General features: G+C 41.3%; 1 protein-coding gene across 1 annotated transcript; it reads left to right on the top strand.

Moving 5' to 3' along the window:
- Window positions 1-3,383: 3,383 nt before the first annotated feature.
- Window positions 3,384-10,870, top strand: LOC308382253 (butyrophilin subfamily 1 member A1-like; the record flags this gene model as incomplete). Its single annotated transcript, XM_080859950.1, has 8 exons — window positions 3,384-3,444; window positions 5,806-6,165; window positions 6,407-6,709; window positions 6,900-7,010; window positions 7,147-7,173; window positions 8,697-8,720; window positions 9,300-9,341; window positions 9,581-10,870. The coding sequence occupies 8 exons, from the start codon at window positions 3,384-3,386 to the stop codon at window positions 10,153-10,155; spliced, it is 1,503 nt and encodes a 500-aa protein (XP_080716076.1). The 3' UTR covers window positions 10,156-10,870.
- Window positions 10,871-12,549: the final 1,679 nt, after the last annotated feature.

Below are 12,549 nucleotides of genomic sequence, written 5' to 3'. Positions count from 1 at the left end.
AGTGCATGTCATGCACATGAATACAGACGTGTGGTTTTTTGGGTACGAGTGTGTGTGTGTGTGTGTGTGTGTGTGTGTGTGTGTGTGTGTGTGTGTGTGTGTGTGTGTGTGTGTGTGTGTGTGTGTGTGTGTGTGTGTGTCTATGTGTCTGTGTGTCTGTGTGTCTGTGTGTCTGTGTGTCTGCATATATGGGGAAGGCGCTGCCATCTCTACCCCTGATATGACTATGTATTCATCCATCGATTTACTTGGCTGTAAATACTTGCACAGTGTTTGTGTTGTTGTGTGAGACATAATAGGCTCAGTGTTTGTGTGTGTGTGTGTGTGTGTGTGTGTGTGTGTGTGTGTGTGTGTGTGTGTCTGTCTGTCTGTCTGTCTGTCTGTCTGTCTGTCTGTCTGTCTGGGTGTGTGTAAACTATCCAACGTGTTTTTTCAGACAAATAAAGAGTTGTCAAAATAGGCAGCAAAGCCTTCTGTCAATGGAAAGGAAAGAAATTCATGTCGGATCATGGCAGTCCAGGCCTAGGCCTATTTCGATATTAAGAAAAAGGAAATACGGTCGGCAGACAGTAATATTCTTTACAAAGTATATTAAGAGAAGTCACAAAGTCAGATAGTTTTTAATACCAACAACATAAACATCTTTAAAGTGCCATCACAACAAGTGTGCAGACTCAACGAAAGCTTGAAAGCTACCGGTAGCAATGTACATCAAGCAAACCTGCAAACAGCCCTGGAGAGGAAGGAGATGATGCCTAATTACAGTATTGAAGATCACAGAGGCTTTAGCTTAGTGCACTGCTTCAACCCCCGATTAATTAAAAGTAGTCCTAACTAGAATTCTAGCTATGTAGGATAATAAGGTGCTGATTGGACTAATTTCACATCTTTATACTAGAATAACATATTTTATCACAATGAAATGTACATAATATGGACAATGAAGGGCTGTAATATTTGAGGCTGTGCTCAGATCAAGCTGAATTTTTAGGAAGATATGGCTGTAGTTGAATTTTTTTTATAAATATTTGAACGTGGTGCTGTGTTGTACTCCATACTTTAAGCTTCAAAATGAGGTATCACACATTAACATATGTTACAAAGTGTTTGTACATTACTGTTTGAATTGAAAGCGCCCCAAATCAGTCATCAAAGCTTAATTGCCAGCCAGTACAGTACACAGAGGAGACAAAAAGACGACCTCCTTTGACCATATGGTGACACAAAAATAGCAGCAGACGGCAGCAACATTCAGTCAGTCTCACTGAATGTGCTGCTAGGAGGATAAAATCCTGTTCTCAATAGGTCACAGCCTTGAAAGGTCTCTGACACAACGAGGACGATAATTCCCCACTTTTTTATTTTAGAATATTTTTCTACCCCTTCTTATTAAGAGATTTTACCAATGTATTGAGGGGGTGCATTTTAGTTTTCTCAGCCTAACAACTTCTGTAGGATCAGTGTATTTTGTAAATTCTGCCTTTTTAGGTCAATAGGCCACACACTTGAAAGCATTCGAACACAACGCGGATAACAATTCACCAGCTTTCATTTCAGAATCTTGTTCTACATCTTTATAAAAATCATATTTTACCCCTACAGCTTTGCTGTTCTCCAAGCCTAACAACTTTTGTAGCATCAGTGCACTTTTTTATTTGATAATCTTGTTTTAGACCTTGAAACAATCATATTTCACAATCCACGTACCTGTCATATTGAAGCAGTGTCATTTCCCCCATTCTGCCTTTTCAGGTGTCACTGAATCAGTTCATCCCATTTAAATGGTTAGCCTTCTTTCTTGAAAGACAGAAGCAAAAAGAACATTTTAGCTCTTTCAGTTCTCAATTGATGTGTGTCAGATTTCAAATTGGGTAATATTAGATACAAATGATGATTTCTTCATGAATGATAGAGCTAGAGAAGGCTATGAGTAGGATACACTTACTTGCACAAATATGCAGAAACTATTTTCAAATGGAATAAATATCGTGGGTGATCGTGGGTCAAATGCCTCAATCACCACTAGTATTTAATCAAAACAGGTTTAATGGGTACCGTTACTTCGGTGAGTCATTAAATATCAGTTTTCACCTATGTGCAGCTACTGAAGTGAGTGACGTGACAACTCTGTCAAAGCCTTAACGATCAGGACCAATCAGAGAAGAGCCCGTCCACCTTTGGTTCCCGCCCACACACTGCCAAAAGACATAGATTCGCCCGAGCAGATTTCGAGAGAGCGTATGATAAATTCGAGCGAGCAGACCAAGTATGTCAGTCTCCGCGCTCGCAGTGGTTGAATTTCTGCTCGCAGATGCTAAAATGAAATGAGCAGACGAAATTCACGCTTGCGATAATCTGAAAGTTGCTCGAATGGACGTTTATTGCGGGTGTGAGGTTTGGCACTAAACTGACGCCATAAGCGCAGCAGCATATTGGGCTTGTAATTATTATTCTGTGTTATTGGGAGTGGAATTCCGTGACATCCGTGAGATTCAAGTGCCACACACGTGAAACATGTGAAATGTTGAAAACCCGTCAGTCTCATTGATAAAACGTGAGGTTTGGCAGGGCATGTAACCTCATTTGACATAAGCATGAAGGCGTGGTTCCACAGAAGAGTGCAAATGATGATGGACAAACGCATTGAAATTTGTATCTTTGTGTTCATATTTCAATGACTTGGAAAAAGTCATGGAGATGTGAGTTGCTAATCTGGCAAAACTGTAGGCACTACAAATCGCTGACATTTTGAATTTTGACCGTCTCCCATCCAAAAATTGTGACAGGAAGCGAGCCCCCCCCTCTCTCCCTCCCGCTTTTTCCGCTATCTCCCTCTCCATGTATGGAAAGGAAGGGTGGACGGAAATTCCAAACACAGCTCCAGATTGGCTGTTTTAAGCGAAAGTGAAACTGAGCTTACCCTAGTTTCTCGTATGGATTTTGCATGATTACTCTGTTTCAATGGTCTTATTTTCCACCTTTTGTAGGCTAAATTAAAGAACATTTCCTAAACTAGGCTAAGATACTTATTAAGTTCTTATTTAGAACAGAAGACTTGTAAGCTAATTTGACTCAACATTCGATTTTTTTCCTCGATAGATAAGACCCCAGACAGTGAATCCCTGTTTCGAAATTCGAACCACAGAGCAGCGGGTTGGCTAAGCCACGAGCATTTCCTGGACACAGCTTGGTAAGTTGCTGTAAAAATTGAGCTAAATTTAAAACCTAAGTGTATGTTCGCAGTAGCTTATGCTATTTATGTTTACAGTGTAACGATAATAACATGTGCTGTGACTTGATAGTCCTATTGCTTCAAGGTCGCGCTCTTAGGCATTTGTCCTGTCGGCAACGAGTCTTAAGCCTTTGCATTCTCTCTTTCAGAAATGTATCGCCTTGGGCTACTAATAACTGTTTTTGCACACCTACTATGCTTCACTACAGCTGGTAAGTGTGGAACTCAAGTTAAATTGATCAGGGCCATTCTCAAAACTTGGCTTGCTTTTCCTGCTTCCGCAAATTCATGCTTTGTGTGTCACGACCTCAGCCCCACTGTGTTCATAAAAAATGCGTTTGATTAAGATTGTATTTTAGCCGCGTTTATAAGGCTCAAGTGGTCAAACAAGAAGTAGTCTACTTCTCCACATATGAATTATCATATTTGTATTAGTTATGGTTGGCTATGGTGCATGCACATTCTAGTTAAGATAGCAAGGATGGCATGACACACAACAGTGCACACGTGCTTGGCGACAGCCGCCACGCTCTGTATAGGCCCTCCTTCACGGTACAACAATGTATGAAATGAATAAGGAATGGATTTACAGAATACCCATTGATTTAGATTAGACGCTGTTAGAATTGACCGTTGGAGGTTGAAATAAGAGGGCGTGGCTCCAGTTGAACCAAGGGAGAATAATAGGTGTGGTAATAGATAAGGGAAAACATTCTGATTCGAGTGGGGTCAGATGGGAGGTCAAACCTAATTGGTTGTAGGTCTCACACAAACAGGGCATAGGTGGGTGGCGTTAGAAAACCTTTTAAATACCTCAGAACGAATATAGTCTGCAGATCTTTCCGGTATTCATCTCTTTTTTGTGACTTAAATCCTACAATAAATATGTGAGAGCAGCACTTCCTTTATTTGAATGGCTGATTGAAAATGGCATGGGACTGCCATAAAGACGACAGGGGATTTTATTTTCTGTTTAGTTGTGATGAGTTATGTTGGCTGACTTGGTGCACAGGGATTTTAGTCATACAAGGATAGCATAACTAGCCTGGATACCAGCCTGAACTCCGCCCACAAAATTTTTGGTCTGGGAGATTCAGTCTGGAGTCGAGCTAGTTGGGAGGGTTTAAATGGCCCCGAAAAGGGATCTGACCATTCAAATTGTAAGGGCGGGCTTTATACGTTGATGGACAGACATAGATAGAATACCGGTATACATCGAACAAAGATGGCGCCGTCTCGGGAGCTTAGTGGGACATATTTGATATGATTTAAGGTATCTACACGACTTTTTTTATGTCTACATTGACTCGGTTAGTTGTGTATACGCAACACCAATGTTGCCTAGGATTGTAGGTCTTAACTTATGCACTCTAGACCATTATTGAAAGGTTATGCTAACAGCGTAGACAAAAAAAACATTGAAACTAATGGTAGCTTCTAGCCTTGAGTGCTAATTAAGTAACGTGAGCAGGCATATCTCAACAGATATTGACAGCGCATTCATTTTGAAAGAGGAACAGAGAAACGCGATCAAGGCATTTGTCGATTGAAAAGATGTTTTTGCCGTCCTTCCTACGGGATCAGGTAAAAGTTTAATCTATCAGATGGTAATAATACTACGTTGCTCTGATTGGTTCTAGGTATCCAATTCAGCGAAGAGGAATTTTCTTTCCTGGTTCGTTGAAACACGCCCCATAATCACAGCCCAGTGGTCCGGTCTCAGACTCATATTCTGACTAGAATTATGAGTATGACATCGTCAGGCTATAGCATAACCACATCTTGCAGACAAGCTTCTATCTTGGGTAGCTGTACAATTTCATCAAGTATCATGGATAGGTAAAGTAGGCTGTCATCAGTATAGCAATGGAAGTTAATGCCATGCTTCCTTATGACAGTACCTAATGTAAGGCAGAGGGTAGAGCAAGGGTGCAAGCCTTGTGGGAACACCATAACTTAATAATGCAATAATATGTACCTCACAAATATTTCTCACTAAACCAAATTATTAGCAAATGCAGATATAATTCCATTTTTAATACATTTTTCATTTTTAGGGACTTCTGCTTGGTTTCTACCACACATAGACAGGTTTATATATAGCCGTAATAAGTAAGTCAACACGTAAGTTAGACACAGCAATTCCACACGTGTGGAAAGACACTAAATAATTCCATAAACACATATTTCATCACAGTCACGTATTGACTAATAATAAATACACAAGTAGAAAATCTTATGTTCATCCACAGTACACAAAACCATATGCCAGATGCATCTGCAGCGGAAAGAATCGCCCACATCCTGGCACGGCAGCTCTTAGCTCAGAACTGAGCGGCCATCCTCTCTGTCCTTCTCCTTACCGAACAGCAAAGACAAGCCCCATACATCCATTCCCCCATTAGCAAATAAGACACAGGTGCACTGCCTTGTCGAGCAAACGGGAATACGGGGCGGTCTCCAGGCCGGTAAAACATCCCATAATAAATCTTCCCTTTAAGCCACCAGCTGACAGGCTTTCTGTCTCAAATAACATGCACTAAAACCATAACTTACTCTGTTTTGTATTTTAGCTGGGACCTTCTCTGTTTCGGTCGATAATGCTACAGTGTTGCTGGGGGGCTCGGTCACGCTGCCATGCTGGCTTTCCCCCGCTATGGATGCAGAGGGGATGGATGTGCGCTGGTACAGAAGCGATTACAACAAGCCACTGCTGCTCTACCGTGACCACAAAGTCCAGAGCTCTCCTCAAATGGAGCAATATCAAAACCGCTCAGCGCTTATGCCCCGTGAGCCTACATCCAGCGGCCTTAAGCAAGGAGATGTGTCCATAAGGATCGACCGTGTCAACTTGCAAGACGCAGGGAAGTATGTTTGCTATGTCAGCAGCAGCCAGCACTATGAAAGCGAGGCCATGTATCTCAAAGTAGAGGGTGAGTTTATCTGACATTTAAGTGTACAAGTACACGTTTATAGTGTAGTGTTTTGTGTATTCTATGACTCAATCGGATTAACATTGAAACACCTCTGAGTCTATTATCACATCACAACAGTAAAATCTATCAGGCTGCTGGAGATGGAGAAGATTTTCCCTGTCTCGTAATGCTTTCACATTTTACAACATTCTTCCCTGTCTTTCTCTCTCTCTCACAAACACACCACACACACTCTCAGTGATCGGGGCCCCTCCCATCCTGTCTTTATCAAGGGCCGAAGATGACCAGGTGAAGGTGAGCTGCGTCTCCACTGGGTGGCTACCGACTCCCAAGCTGCATTGGTCCCTGGGGGCCCAAGAGACGCTCCAGCCTCGGGGCCTTACTCATTCCCGGGGGGGCGATGGTCGGTTCTCCGTGCAGAGCTGGGTGGTCTGCTCCTCCTCGGAGTCCCAGTGGATCTCCTGCTCCGTGTTTTTGCCCAGCATGAAGGAGGACATGAAAGAGGCCAGGGTGGTCTTGCAGATGGATTCCTTCACTACAGGTCAGGATAAAAGGCACAGAAATTTGCTGATAAAAAAAGGGTAATCCATCTGAAAGTACGGTTAAGTAATGTAAGGGGGAATGTGTGTGTGTATGTTTGTGTGTGTGTGGGCTTGTGTGTGTGTGTGTGTGTGTGTGTGTGTGTGTGTGTGTCTGTGTGTGTGTGTGTGTGTGTGTGTGTGTGTCACCAGATTCAAGTGCATCCCCTTGGATGACAGCCTTCATCATAGCCCTGCTGGCTATAATAGCACTGGTAACTACCATGGTATTACTACACCTCAGGAAGACCAAGATGAAGAAAGGTCGGAAATCTGTTATTTTTTCCTAATTATTATTTCTCCAAATATGCCATTGTCATTTAAGTGAATAAAATGAATCTTGGTAAGGTTGGGCAAAAACTCACAAACATTTAAAGCAATAATCTTTTTTTGTCAACAGTAGAAAGAATGCCCCTGGGAACACAAGGTAAAGTCCTTCCATGCTACTCTGTCTTGTGCTGATACACCATATATTGTTGTGAAATTCTCCAATAGACAGTTTGTCACGTTATCATTTTCCTTAAAGTACACACTAAATACTAGGGCTGAAACTATCGAATAATTTTGGAATCGAGTATTCTATCGAGTATTCCATCGATTAATCAAGTAATCGGATAAAAAGTACTTTTGCGTTTTTAAACAACAATACCTATAGTGCATCCCGCAACCAGGTTCAAAGCCCAACCCCTGTGTGTGACCACACGTGCAAGAGGGAGAAATGAGGAATGCATGACATGAGATCTTGGTGCATTTTTTGCTAATTTGCTACTTAACATCATGTCTATTCATCACTATAAATTCATAACATAGGCTAAAAATAATCACAAATAATGTACGTTCTAACTAGCGCTAGTGTTCATATTAGTTAGCAATCATACATCCGCTAGCGTCAACTGTTACGTTACATTGTAGAGGCTCATCATGGTGACCTGTTAATGTATTTGCTGGTTCTAGTCTGTTAAAAGACCCACGATTACCAAAGCAGTATTCTTTATCTCCCTTTAATGTGCATTCATCAATTTCCATTACATGACGATGCATGTGATCGTACATATGTGTGTGGTCTGCAATGAGAATGGGGACTAATTAGCACTGCACTGAATTACTTTAACATGAGTTATTGCTACACAATAACTATTACACAACTAATATTACTCCATACATATAATAGTGGACATTACACTAGACAACATGAATCTCATTCATATCTCATCCAGTTGAAATCTTAACAGGATGAACCCATCTTTATTACAGCGAATCAACATCAGAACATAATTAAATCTTTGTTTAGCATGCTAATCGTTACTAATAGCAACGTGCACTCATAATACACTATCTATCACAGTCGTAACTTCATGAAACCCCTTACTTTCATTATGTACGCACACAATGCCTCACATACATGTCGAACTATGATGATTTAAGCATTGGAAATGCATTAGGCACATAGTATAGTCAACTACTTTGCCACTGAATTGGCGACGAACTGAACTTGTCACTATCCACTGAAAACTTAACTGAGCAGACAGCGTTGCTGGGCAACTATCAACAGAGAGTTTTTCATACAGTTAACGTGGGGGAAGGCATTTTACGGCTGTTCTCTTGATTCTCCGCCATCGCGCCACCCTAAATCTTTGAACATAACAGTCCGTTTAAAACAATATACTGGAGCATGATATAAATTAAACGAAGCCTCGATGTAAATAATTTGCCTTGAACATTGTTTGCAATCGAATTAATCGAGTTACTCAAGTAATTGTTTCAGCCCTACTAAATACTAATTCAATCCTAATTAAATATGTACTTTCATGTACTCACCCTAATGTAAGTATTTTATAGATCAAATTATAGTACAGTCACAGTAGTACTTGGTAGTACTGTAGGTTAAAGTTTGTGCTTCACGATTTATGTTCTGGGGACATAAACTGTTGTCCACTGTTTCTTTTGCAGAGGAAAGGACTTGCCTGTTACAAGGTGAGATTCGGTCCACAGCTCAGTTCCTTTTATAACACTTACAATTGTTGGTTGGCAGCATTCATTCTTGTGTAACATTGAATAGACCAGCGTATATAAATCAAAGCATTTATTCAAACAAAGACCAGAAATAACACACAATATGTAATCTAACTAAATGTAACTAACTATTGAAGGAGTGTGTGTGTGTGTGCGAGCTTGTGTGCTAGACTGTGTGTGAAAGAAGGTGTGTGCCTGTTCCTTTGTTCAGTTACCGTAGTTCCGTGTGCATGTGTGTGCAGGTCCACGAACATTCATGTGATATGAAAAAAGGATGAGTCTATGTGAAGCGGAAAGTTTAAGTGTTCCCTTCATGTAATGCATGCAAACCCTATGTCTCTGGGAAGCTAACATTAACCCTTGTATGGTGTGGCAACTAAAGACACACACACACACACACACACACACACATAATGATGTGGTGGTAAATGGGGATCATGAGCCAGTTCTCTAAAAAAGTACCATTTATTAGTGTGTGAGTGTGTGTGTATCAACAACCCATGACTGTCATGACTTACACTGTTTTGCTTTTTTGATTAGCTCCTGAGCTAGCGTACTCTGAGGACATGAAAATACATGCAGGTATTACACATCATTATTCTACGGCATGTCTTTACATACTACTGCATGTCTTTACATACTACTGCATGTCTTTACATACTATTGCATGTCTTTACATACATACATATGCACTGTTATTTGACCATGAAGCCACCATGGATCAGCTGTAGGTTGATGCGTTGTCATAAACTACAATATTTGCAGCGACACAACCTTTTATGATTTCAGTCAATAACTGTTATTCCACATTTTCGCAACAGTGGACATCACCGTTGAAAAAGATACAGCTCCAGCTTGTTTGAAAGTTGCTCCAGATGGTAAAACCATGCGGGACAATGGTCCCTTGAAAGCCCTTGAATCTGACTGTGAGCTGTGCGCTTTGGGAAACACAGGTTTCTCAAATGGAAAACACTATTGGGAGGTGGGGTTACTAATGCCAAATGTTCCAGTGAAGAAGTTCTGGTGGGCTGGAGTGGCAACAGACTCAGCAGTGAAGACGATGAGGGAGCAGAAATCCGCACCAACTAGTGGCCTGTGGTGCCTCTACTCAGATGACAAGAGTGGAGTTCATACCAAATCAGGGTCTTCTGACTACATTTATAGGGTACCTAGGCCTGAGGTACTAGGCATATTCCTGGATTACGACGAGGGCCGTCTGTCCTTCTACGACATCAGTCCAACATCAGGCCAACATCTTGTCACCCTGAAGTCTAGATTCAATGAAACTGTGTATCCACTTTTCAATCCGGGCCCAGGTGAGACAACACCACTTAAGATTTTGTCTTTGGCTCAAACTACACCCAAACCCAACGATGCCGAGTTAAATAACGCCTGATTCAACTCTCAAAGCCAAAATATACTTTTGTTTGTATAATTCTCTCAATCTTTGTAGAACTTTAATCATGTACATTATTTGGTTCATGTAAATGGAGCCTCGTGACATGAATTATTATTATTATTTTTTTTTTTAAACCTCGGCCCTATTTTCCCATCTTTTGGGGTTGAAATATTTACAAAACCGGTCAAAATCACCATAACCAGCAACCACTAAATTACTTTAATATGGAATCCTATGGGGCATGCATCCACGCCTTTTTTCTGCTACTGACAGGCTCATAGGGTAATTACTGTATAAGTGTCTCACTACATGGAAAAGATCCCTACAGAGATAGAACTGTGTCTATTAACCTCAATAACTGTAAAGAAATTGTAGAAAATGTTTGTTTCTACAGTGATTTTCTACAGAAAAAGACACTTAAAGTACTGAAACTGTTGAACCAGGACCCTAACCTTGATTCCTGACGAGAATTGTGCACTACAAAAAGCTTTCTATAAACTGGACGTCCTAAAGAGCAATGTTCGACATTAACCATGATAAGAGTGTTTTCCTCTCATCTTCTCTCACACTCTCTGTGCAACTCAAATATATACACCTTAAAACTAATTAAGACCCTTTTCAATGAAGTCAGTAGACACTGAGGGCCTGATTTACTAACAGGATTGCGCCAATTTCAGGCGTAAAATAGCGGTCGTAAACATAAAACGGTATTTACAAAGGAGACGCATTTGAATAGAGGCGCATTTTTACGCTTTGTGGGTGTAAGCCGCAACAAGGTGGGAGGGTATAAGGAACGTGGGTGTGTTGTGCTAATATATGGGAGGAGAGAGGTTAAGTGCGCCTAATGAAGTATTGTGTGGTATTTACTAAAACTGCCTGGCAGCGCGCGTCTCTAATTTGCAGGCTAATTCTCCGCCTCATAAAAGCACGTCTTAACCAGGAAGCGCATTTCCATTGAGTCTGAAAACGTTGATATGGCAGCAGTTATAAGAGCAAGGCGAAGAAAGAAGACAGAGACAGCGCACAGAAATAATTTTTTCAACTCGTATAACACTTTTTCAGTTAAGTGAACCACAAATCATTAGATGGTACAGGTTAACCAGCCACGTAATACTTCAATTACTGGACCAGATCAGAGACAACATCGAACCCTCCACCCGGCGATCACATTCCATTCCATCAGTTGTTAAACTCCTGGCAACATTTGCAAATATTCGCATCCGGATCATTTCAAACAGTTATAGCATCAGCAGTTGGTATATCTCAGCCTTCACTCAGCCAAATATTCACCCAGGTACTCGACGCATTGCTACGGCGCACTGGTCAATACATTTTCCCACTGCCATAGCTGAAATTAGAGACATCAAACAGGACTTTTTTTGAAATTGCAAACTTTCCGAACGTAATTGGAGCCATTGATTGCACCCACATCCAAACAGTCCCTTCAATCCACAAACACATTTACCGAAACAGAAAGCACACATATTCAATGAATGTCCAGGTCATATGTGATGCCAACATGACCATTACTAACATGGTAGCCAAATACCCTGGATCTGTCCATGACAGTTTTATCTTCCGGAATAGTGCCATCTATCCAAGATTGAGCAACGGGGATTTTGGAGAGGCCTGGCTACTTGGTAACTGTATTTGTTTCAGTGGGGATATATTGTAGTGAACCCATGTCCCTTGTAGAAATTATTAATCTCGCCATGTACACATCTACATTGTTATAATAGACAGTTTATGCATTAATGCCACCAATAGCATATTCTTTATAATCGTGTTCTTTTAAACATCTCGCTGTAGGTGATGGCGGGCAGAACAACAATATAGCAGCGCGCACATTGAATCAGGTTCAGTGATTGAGCGAACGTTAACCAATATATCTATCTCTTCTCTGAACCTTACTTTTCTCTTCCTCGAATCTCCATGGTGGCAATAACTTGCATGCGATTTCTCCCGTCTTTTAACGGTGCGCTAAATAATGATTGCCCAGCGCGGATCTGGTTTGATAAATACCACGAAAAATGCGGAATAACACCGTGCGGTATATTGGGCTTAGGCAAAGGCGCAGATTAAGTTGCGGTCGCAATGTTAGTAAATCAGGCCCTAAAGGGCGGAGTAAGCACAGAGTGCCCAGCGCGGATCTTGTTTGATAAATACCACCGAAAATGTGGAAAAACACTGTGCGGTATTGTGCGCCTTGGCTAAGGCGCAGATTAAGCTGCGGTCGCAATGTTAGTAAATCAGGCCCTGAGTGTATGTATCTATATAACTATTCTGAGAAATGTTCACGTGTTACCTCTGCTAGAGACCAATATAAGAACGTGCCCAGATAGCAAGCACAGTGTGCCCGGTTTTAGGCTGAGTGATGGCACTTTCGGCCAA

The sequence above is a fragment of the Sprattus sprattus genome, assembly GCF_963457725.1.
Source record: "Sprattus sprattus genome assembly, chromosome: 21".
NCBI lineage: Eukaryota > Metazoa > Chordata > Actinopteri > Clupeiformes > Clupeidae > Sprattus > Sprattus sprattus.
The sequence above is the reverse complement of the archived record's forward strand: the minus strand, read 5'-3'. Positions and strand labels throughout refer to the sequence as shown.